At 34.3% G+C, this 9,270-nt stretch overlaps 1 protein-coding gene across 1 annotated transcript; it reads right to left on the reverse strand.

Annotated features, from left to right (window-relative positions):
* Positions 1 to 8,154: 8,154 nt before the first annotated feature.
* LOC149267214 (uncharacterized) lies at positions 8,155 to 8,814 on the reverse strand. Its single transcript, XM_089410520.1, has one exon. The coding sequence runs from the start codon at positions 8,812 to 8,814 to the stop codon at positions 8,155 to 8,157; it is 660 nt and encodes a 219-aa protein (XP_089266646.1).
* Between the last annotated feature and the right edge of the window lie 456 nt (positions 8,815 to 9,270).

The raw sequence follows: 9,270 nt of genomic DNA on the forward strand, positions 1-9,270 counted from the left end.
GATTTCACGGAAATCAAGAAAGATAACTAGCTCTAACAGTATGAAAAATATTCTAAAAAAGGAACAAAGAGGTGTAATTGCACAATTATTCTTGCGAGATGTTTCCACATTGGAATAATCTATTTCTCCATATCTCCAAAAAGTATTGAACAATCATTCCAAGGTATTTGAGACTCCCAAAGGTCTCCCATCTATTCGTGATCATGAGCATGCTATTCATCTGATTCCAGGAAGTGTTCCTCCAAACATCAGGCCGTACAGATATCCATATGCCCAAAAGAGTGAAATTGAACGTATGGTTGCAGAAATGCTAGAGGCTAGTATAATTCAACTGAGTCAAAGTTATTTCTCTGCTCCAGTAGTATTAGTGCACAAGAAGGATGGATCATGGCACATGTGTCCAGATTATAGGGAGCTCAACAAGCTCACTATTAAAGATAAGTTTCCCATTCTTGTCATTGATGAATTACTCGATGAATTGCATGGATCAATTTACTTCACCAAGTTGGATCTTCATTCAGGATATCATCAAATCAGAATGAAGACTGAATACATTCCAAAAACGACATTTAGAACTCATGAGGGTCATTATGAATTTTTGGTCATGCCTTTTGGCCTTACCAATGCACCTTCAACATTTCAAGGTTTGATGAATTCCATTTTCAAACCATTCCTTAGAAAATTTGTGTTAGTATTTTTTGATGATATACTAATCTACAACAAGTCTTGGAAGGATCATGTTGAACATGTTGACAGGGTGCTACAACTATTGGAGGAGAAACAATTATATGCAAAAATATCCAAATGTTTCTTTGGATTACAAGAGGTGGAATATCTGGGTCATATTGTATCTCATGAAGGAGTTAAGGTAGACCCTAGCAAAATTAAAGACATTAAGGAATGGAAAATCCCCACATCCATAAAGCATCTGCGAGGATTTCTCGGGTTGACAAGGTATTATCGCAAGTTTGTTAAGAATTATGGGAGAATAGCAGCACCTCTAACAACATTATTGAAGAAAGATGCATTTTCATGGACTCCAGAAGCAACAAAGGCCTTCGAACATCTTAAAGAGGCAATGTGCCAAGCACCGGTCTTAGCTACACAAGACTTCACAAAAACCTTTATTGTGGAATGTCATGCTTCGAGAAATGGAATTGGTGCTATTTTAATTCAAGATGAAAGAACCATTGCTTTTAAAATTCATCCAATCAAGGGAACGTTTTTACACAAAGATATTTATGAGAAGGAAATGTTGGCAATACTCCATGCACTTAAGAAATGGCGACCCTACCTAATGGGAAGATACTTCAAGGTAAAAACAGATCATGATAGCCTTAAATACTTTTTAGAACAAATATTATCCTCTGAAGAGCAACAAAAGTGGGTCACAAAGATGTTGGGTTATGACTTTGAAATCATCTACAAAAAAAGGGAAGCAAAATGTGGTGGCAGATGCACTCTAAGGAAAAGATGAGGACGTGGAAGCATTGTTGTGCACCATTTCTATTATCCAACCAGACTGGATAAACGAAGCAACGGAGGAATGGAAGAATGACGAAGAAGTGTGGGCACTTATTCAAAAGTTACAACAAGATTGCAATACGTTTGATACATTTAGCTGGAAAAATGGTTCTTTATGGTACAAAGATCACTTATACCTCTGTAAGAATTCTCAACTAAAACAAAAGATTCTTATGGAATTGCACACTTCTCCTTTAGGAGGGCACTCAAGGTTTTTAAAAACTTACCACAGGTTTAAGAAGGAATTTTTTTGGGATGGCCTTAAATTGGATGTTCAAAATTTTGTGGCGGAATGTTTGGTTTGCCAACAAAATAAAGTTGAAACAATTAAGACCCTGGGTCTATTGCAACCTTTATCCGTTCCAAGCCAACGTTGGGAGGAGGTTTCAATGGATTTTATCACAGGTTTACCCAAGTCTGAGGGAAAGAGTGTCATCATGGTGGTAGTTGACAGACATACCAAGTATGCACACTTTTGTGCATTAGCACATCCATTTAGATCCAGTACATTATCTACTGCATTTATGGAAACAATTCAAAAGCTACATGGAAACCCAAAGATTATTGTAAGTAACAGAGATCCCCTTTTCACTTGAAATTTTTGGACAGAATTATTTTCTTATCTTGGTACTCAGTTAGCTCATAGCTCATCTTATCATCCTCAATCTGATGGGAAAACTGAGATAGTAAACGAATGTTTGGAAGGATATCTTCGTTGCTTTGTATCTGATAAACAGACACAATGGGTCAAATGGTTGCCTCTAGCTGAAAGGTATTATAACACTTCCTTCCATACAACAACAAAAATGACCCCATTTATGGCACTTTATGGATATCAGCCACTGTCAATCACATCATATTTAAGAGAAAATTATAAGGTTCAACCAGTGGAACATCACATCGAACATCAACAACAAGTCCTCCAACTCTTAAAGGATAACCTTGTGTTGGCACAAAATAGAATGAAACAATAGGGAGATCAACATCGCAGCGAAAGAAGTTTTGATGTAGGTGATTGGGTATTCCTACGGCTACAACCATATAATCAAATGTCCCTCAAGAAAGCTAAGAAGGATAATAAATTATCACCAAAGTATGATGGTCCGTACAAGGTGTTCCAAAAGATTGGTACTATGGCATACAAATTGGAGCTTCCTGCAGCTTCTCGATTGCACCCAGTTTTCCATGTTTCATGTTTAAAGAAGGTTATAGGCAACAAGCTCCCAGTTTAAACAATATTGCTAGAACTTGATGAGGAAGGAGAAATTATATTGGAACGGGAAGCAGTCACAAAAACAAGAACTCGACAGCTACGAAATCGATCAATTTCGGAGTATATTATCAAATGGAAGAACTTATCCACTGAGGATTCCACATGGGAGGATGATAATTTTATCTTAGTTTCATCCCTTATTAATATTGTTGTGCCCCTATTATTCCCATATTGTTATTATTGTGCCCCATAGAATCCCTCTATTGTTATTTTTGTGGCTTTATATTATTATTGTTAGGTCGGCTCGGTTATATTGTGACTCCTTAGACTCCTATATATATAAAGGAGGTTTTGTCATTTGAATCATCCAAGAATTCTTCATTTATGTAATTTAAAGTAGGTTTCCCCCTCGAAGAGGTTGAACTCTAAGGCGTTGATCTATCTTTTCTATCTTTTCTTGAGCTGGTTTCATAACATCAAAAATGAGGAAATCGTCACTCTGTGTAAAAATCAAATCATTTACATATAAAACAACAATAATAATCTTACCATCACTCTCTTTGATGTAGAGAGTAGGTTCTCCATCACATTTGTGAAATCCATTGTCCGTCAATTAAGTGTTTATTATGACATACCATGCACGTAGTGCTTGCTTTAGCCCATAAAGAGCTTTCCTTAGCCTATACACCTTGTGCATACATTACATCCGAACTACTTGTCGTCAAATACATCAAGAGTCCCACCATACTTTTGTATAATGTCAAATTGACATTGTTGTTGCAATCTTCTTTGCTCAACTTCAACCCCATGATAGTTGGAGTTGGTGCAGGATTGTATATTAAATGTCTCCAAAATCACCACTACATACCTTGTTTGAGAAATAAAAATATCATTTGTTTTTTTGCTTCACTTATATGCCCAAATAATACATTAACAACCCCAAGTCAGTGATTTCAAACTCACTTTTCATGACATCTTTGAAATAAAAAATGAGGAAATCGTCACTTCGTGTAAAAATCAAATCATTTACATATAAACCAACAATAATAAGCTTAGAATCACTCTCTTTGATGTAGAGAGTAGGTTCTCCATCACATTTGTGAAATCCATTCTCCATCAATTAAGTGTTTATTCTGACATACCATGCACGTAGTGCTTGCTTCAGCCCATAAAGAGCTTTCCTCAGCCTACACACCTTGTCTTCTTGTTCTTCTACCTCATAGCGAGATGGTTGTGCAACATATACTTCCTCTTTCAACACTCCATTCAAGACTGTTGATTTTACATCCATTTGATACACTTACCACTTATGTTGCGTGACAATTGACAACAATATACGAATTGTCTCCATCCTTGCAACTGTTGCAAATGTCTCCACATAATTTCTTCCATGTTGTTGCTTGTATCCTTTGACAACTAGCCTTGCTTTATGGCTTTCAATATTTCCTTCAATGTTTCTCTTAGTATTATAGACCCACCTCACTCCAACAACTTCTTTTCCATGCGAAAGTTCCACTAACCCCCATGTATAATTATTTTCTACTGCTTGTATTTCTTCATCCATTTCTATGATCCATTTTTTGTCTTTGACCGCACCCTCAAAATGGATTGGGTAATCTACATGAAAAAACAATGAAAATAAGGAATTTAGAATTGCACTAGTATCAACATCACTTTCTCATAAATTTCACTTAAATTTATGAAATTTTGTCTTCTTATGCTTGCAAAAGATGGAATTACCATGTCACTTGATGTTGTTATAGAGGTAAATGGTGTTGCAGTTCTTTGCGGTGTGTTTGGAGTAGTACTTTCTTGCCTATGTGACATTGTCCTATTATTTGTTGATAGTGTCACTTAGTGACTACTTTGTTGAGGAATTACTTTTTGCACTCAATTTCAATTTTTCTTCAAGTGGTATACATGTTTTCACATTGATTTTCTTCTCGAAATGACCATCCCATGGTTCCTCTTCTATGAACTACACCTCTCTACTGATTATGACCTTATTTAATGGATTATAGAGCTTGTATGCTTTGGATTCATAACTATATCCAATAAATATGCATTTCTCCCCCTTGCTGTCCAACTTCTTACATCATCCGGGACATGTGCATAAGCCACACGTCCGAACACTCTCATGTGATTGACACCATTCTTTCTTCCACTCCATGCCACTTCAGGAACCATATTGGTGACACTTTTGGTTGGACACCTATTAATAATATATGCTACAAAAACGACAACTTTAGCCCAATAGTCACTTGGAAAATTCTTTTCCTCCAACATACTCCTTTCGATTTCCATTATAGTCCTATTCATGCTTTCCGTGTCACCATTTTGGTGAGGTGTATACCTTGTTGGAAATTTCTTGTGAATTCCATGCTCCCTACAAAAACGAAGGAAGTCATTTGGGATGTATTCACCACCTCTGTTAGTCCCAAAAAATTCAATGTAGTGTTGGCTTTTTTTTCGACAAGAGCTTTCTATTGGTGGAAAAGTTCAAACACTTCACTTTTCTTCCATAAGAAGTAGACCCATGTCTACGAAATTCAAAAAATAATAGCTGCCACCAATTGATGGTGTGTGCATTGGTCCACATAAGTCTGGATGGACAATATCCAATGGTCTTTTTCCCTTATTGACTTTCACACTAGGAATATATCTCTATTCTATTTGCCTAAGATGCATCCTTCACATAGTTTGGTCATTTTTTCTATGAATGGAAATCCCTTCACCGTGCCTTTCCTATTGAGAAAATTCAAACCTCCAAAATTGAGATGACCAAATCTCAAATGCCATAATCAATTTTCATCTTTGGCCTTTGCTTGAAAGTTTACTTGTGTGACAACTGCAACTTCTCTTTTATCCTCTTATGAATTCATTGTCATTTCTGCTTATGCACCTTCGTCCTTCAAATCTGGTTTTATCTTTAGTGGAAACATTCTATTGCTTGTCATATGAACTTTTTCAATCAACTATTTGCTTCGAGATTTATCCAAAATTATGCACTCTCCATTATGGAAAAAGACAATGTATACCTTTTCCATGAATGGTCCAATGGTTATGACGTTATGATTTATACGAGGGACAAAATAAACATCTGAAATGTACTTCTTCTCCCCCTTCTTAGTCAGAATGTTGATTCTTCCTTTTCCTATGATAAAGACTTTTTTATGAGTCCCTAATATCACCTCAGATTTCACACTTTCATCTAAATTGTGTAAAAATTTCTATGTTCCCTATCATGTGGTTGCCACATTGTGAATCTAGGAACCATAAAAAATTACAATTTCTTGTGTTACATTACAATCCAAAAACATAATATATTGGCTCTGATTTTCTTTTGTGAAATTTTCACTTGGTTTGTTACTTTTATCATGTTGCTTCTTTCTACATTCATTTGCATAGTGACCATAATTCTTACAATAATGACATTGGACTTGAGATGTATAATACCTCTCACTTTGTGCTTGATTCTTGCGTGAGCCCTTACTCAAATTTTGATTGCTACCCTTTCCACTTGAGTTTGATGAGCTGCCTCTTCCACCTCTGTGTGGGTTTCTTCCTTCAATGAGGAGATTATTGTAACATCCCAATAATCATAATTTTTCCCATTAAATTGAGGTATCTCACAGTTAGTCAATATTGTATTTGATGCTACTATTGCTATTTCTTACTGTTAAAAAGAACGCCTTCGGAACAACTTTTAAGTCCCAATAAAAGCAAACTGTGATACCACGTGAAACTTGAGGCATAGGATTATTAACAACCTCGCTAAGAAATTCACTTTACAAATCCTAAGCCACAATACTTTGCAAAAACACGTTGAATAAAAAGAACGATAAATTTTGAAGAGCGATGGTACCCTAAATTTGTAATTTGACCAAATTCATTTAAAACTACTTATAGATAAATTGAATATAAATAATTAGATAAATAAAAAATTTCAAAAAGTTAAAAACCAAACTATCAGATTCATTTAAAACTACTTAGAGATAAATTCTAAATTGAAAATCTAAATTATCATAAATTTAACAGAAACTAGAAAGCCCAATAACAAGATTCCAAAATATTTTAGACAAACTTTTTATACATAATATATACACTATATTAATATTTTAGACAAACCTTTTATACATTATATATAAACTATATTTCTAGGAATACTCTAAGACTGCAATAATGGAATTTGATTGCTAAACTATGAATTCTTACAATCTTAAATAAAATAAAATAATACATATTTAAAAATTAAATAAAATGTAACTAATTATTCCCAATTATTCCCCTTTCCTAATTTTAATTAAATAAAATGTAACTAATTGTCCCTAATTATTCCCAATTATTCCCAATTATTCCCCTTTCCTAAAATGTAACTTCTCAAAATTTTCTCAATTATTCCCCTTTCCTAATTTTAGTAACTAATCCAATTATTTGTGTGAAAAATGAGTCTACATTCCCAAACTCCTTCAAAATCTCTCATTAGAATTTGTGGTTCTATTGTCTTTATCTTTTCCATGTCTTACTAAGTTGTCTAGAGAGTATCCCATGGTTTCTCGAACTTTCTCACTCATGCAAATCTTGGGACAATACTTTCATGAACTGGGCTTCTGAATCCTTGTTCTTGTTGCCCCTCAATAAATTAGTTTCTATGTAGAAGAGGGATTATGAATCTTTTTCATGTTGCCCCTCAATAAATCATTTTCTACATGTGTCAAACCATTGTATGTCGCTGCATCTCTTGGTTCTTGAAAACTATTCTCCACCAAATCCCAAATATATTGAGAAGAAAACAAAGTCTTCATTGTAACATCCCAATAATCATAATTTTTCCCATTAAATTGAGGTATCTGAGAATTAGCCAATATTGTATTTGATGCTACTATTGCTATTTCTCATTGTTAAAATGAAGTTTGTCCAATGCCTTGGGACCAGCTTTTATGTCCCAATAAAAGAAAAGTGTGATACCACTTGAAACTTGAGGCATAGGATTATTAACAACCTCATTGAGAAATTCACTTTACAAATCCTAAGCCACAATACTTTGCAAAAACAAGTTGAATAAAAAGTACTATGAATTTTGAAGAGCGGATGGTACCTAAATTTGTAATTTGACCAAATTCATTTAAAACTACTTATAGATAAATTCTAAATTGAAAATCTAAATTATCATAAATCTAATAGAAACTAGAAACCCGAATAACAAGATTCCAAAATATTTTAGACAAACTTTTTATACATAATATATAAAATATATTTCTAGGAATACTCTAAGACTGCAATAATGGAATTTGATTGCTAAACTATGAATTCTTACAATCTTAAATAAAATAAAATAAAAGAATGCATATTTAAAAATTAAATAAAATATTTAATAAGATTAATAAAATAATCTAAATTGTTAAGATTCCTTCATTTCACATGTCTCCAGTGTCTTCCAAAATTTTGTTGGACCACCGGCAGCATATTCCAAAGGCATTGCCAGTGAAAATTTCACGAGTACTTTCATCATATGCCAATGCAATGATACAGACCATTGCCCTTTTTCTCATTTCAGAACAGTGGGAACTATCGGATTCAATTTTTGCCAGGCATTCTCCAGCGACAATGTTCAAGACATTGATAGTACTTTTATGTATAGGCATAGAAGGACATGTACACATGAAAATATCTTGTCCCCGGGTGATGTAAGGACCATCAAACAAATTACTTCCAGATAGTTCGAATTCTAGGAACGTGAACAAAATATCCCCTTGTAGATTACAAACGTGAATGTTGTTACTTATCGTATAACACACAAATTGTTCTCTTTTATCTAAATAGTACGGGAAACACTGTGCTTGAATCTCTGTTGTTTTTATAACTTCAGGTCTTTCAGAAGCTATATTGATGATTTGCATTTTCATTTCCTCTTGCTGTACAAGTACCGTATCACTACCACACAGTGCAATGAACACAACATAATATTGAGGATGCACATGAAGGGAAATTTGCTTGCCAAGTCTTCCATCGAACTTGGAATAAACTTTCAATGAGATTTCACCTGAAGAACTATTATCAACGTTATACATCCCCATCTCCCTATTACAAGGAGATAAAAACCTAAAATGTGAATTTCCCCAAGGAGTGACACTTTCATCTGGTATGGTAAACAACTTCCTATACTCTTTCAATTCGAAAATTGTGAATAATCTTTCATTTTCATTATACATCATTCCCCTGCAATTTGGAATATCAAAATCGCAATCATGTATTGTATCGAATGGAAAATATATTTCTTGCATTGTAGTTTGTCCTGCTTTAATCAATGCGATTGAAGTACTCTTTATGATTTTAGGAAACCCACCAATAACCATTAACAATGAGTCATTATAATTATTGTAGCAGAGGTGAGATTTCTCCATCTGCATCTCGTAGATATGGAATAAGATCAAATTTGGTATAGAGAACAAATATAATGTCACCCGCTATCACCATGTCGGTTATTGGATGCTTGCAAATGTTCTTGAACGGTAAAGTGTGTTTCTTTACCG

This window comes from Pinus tabuliformis, chromosome 6 (assembly GCF_031772625.1).
Source record: "Pinus tabuliformis cultivar Carrire ecotype Pingquan chromosome 6, CPIR1, whole genome shotgun sequence".
Taxonomy (NCBI): Eukaryota; Viridiplantae; Streptophyta; class Pinopsida; order Pinales; family Pinaceae; genus Pinus; species Pinus tabuliformis.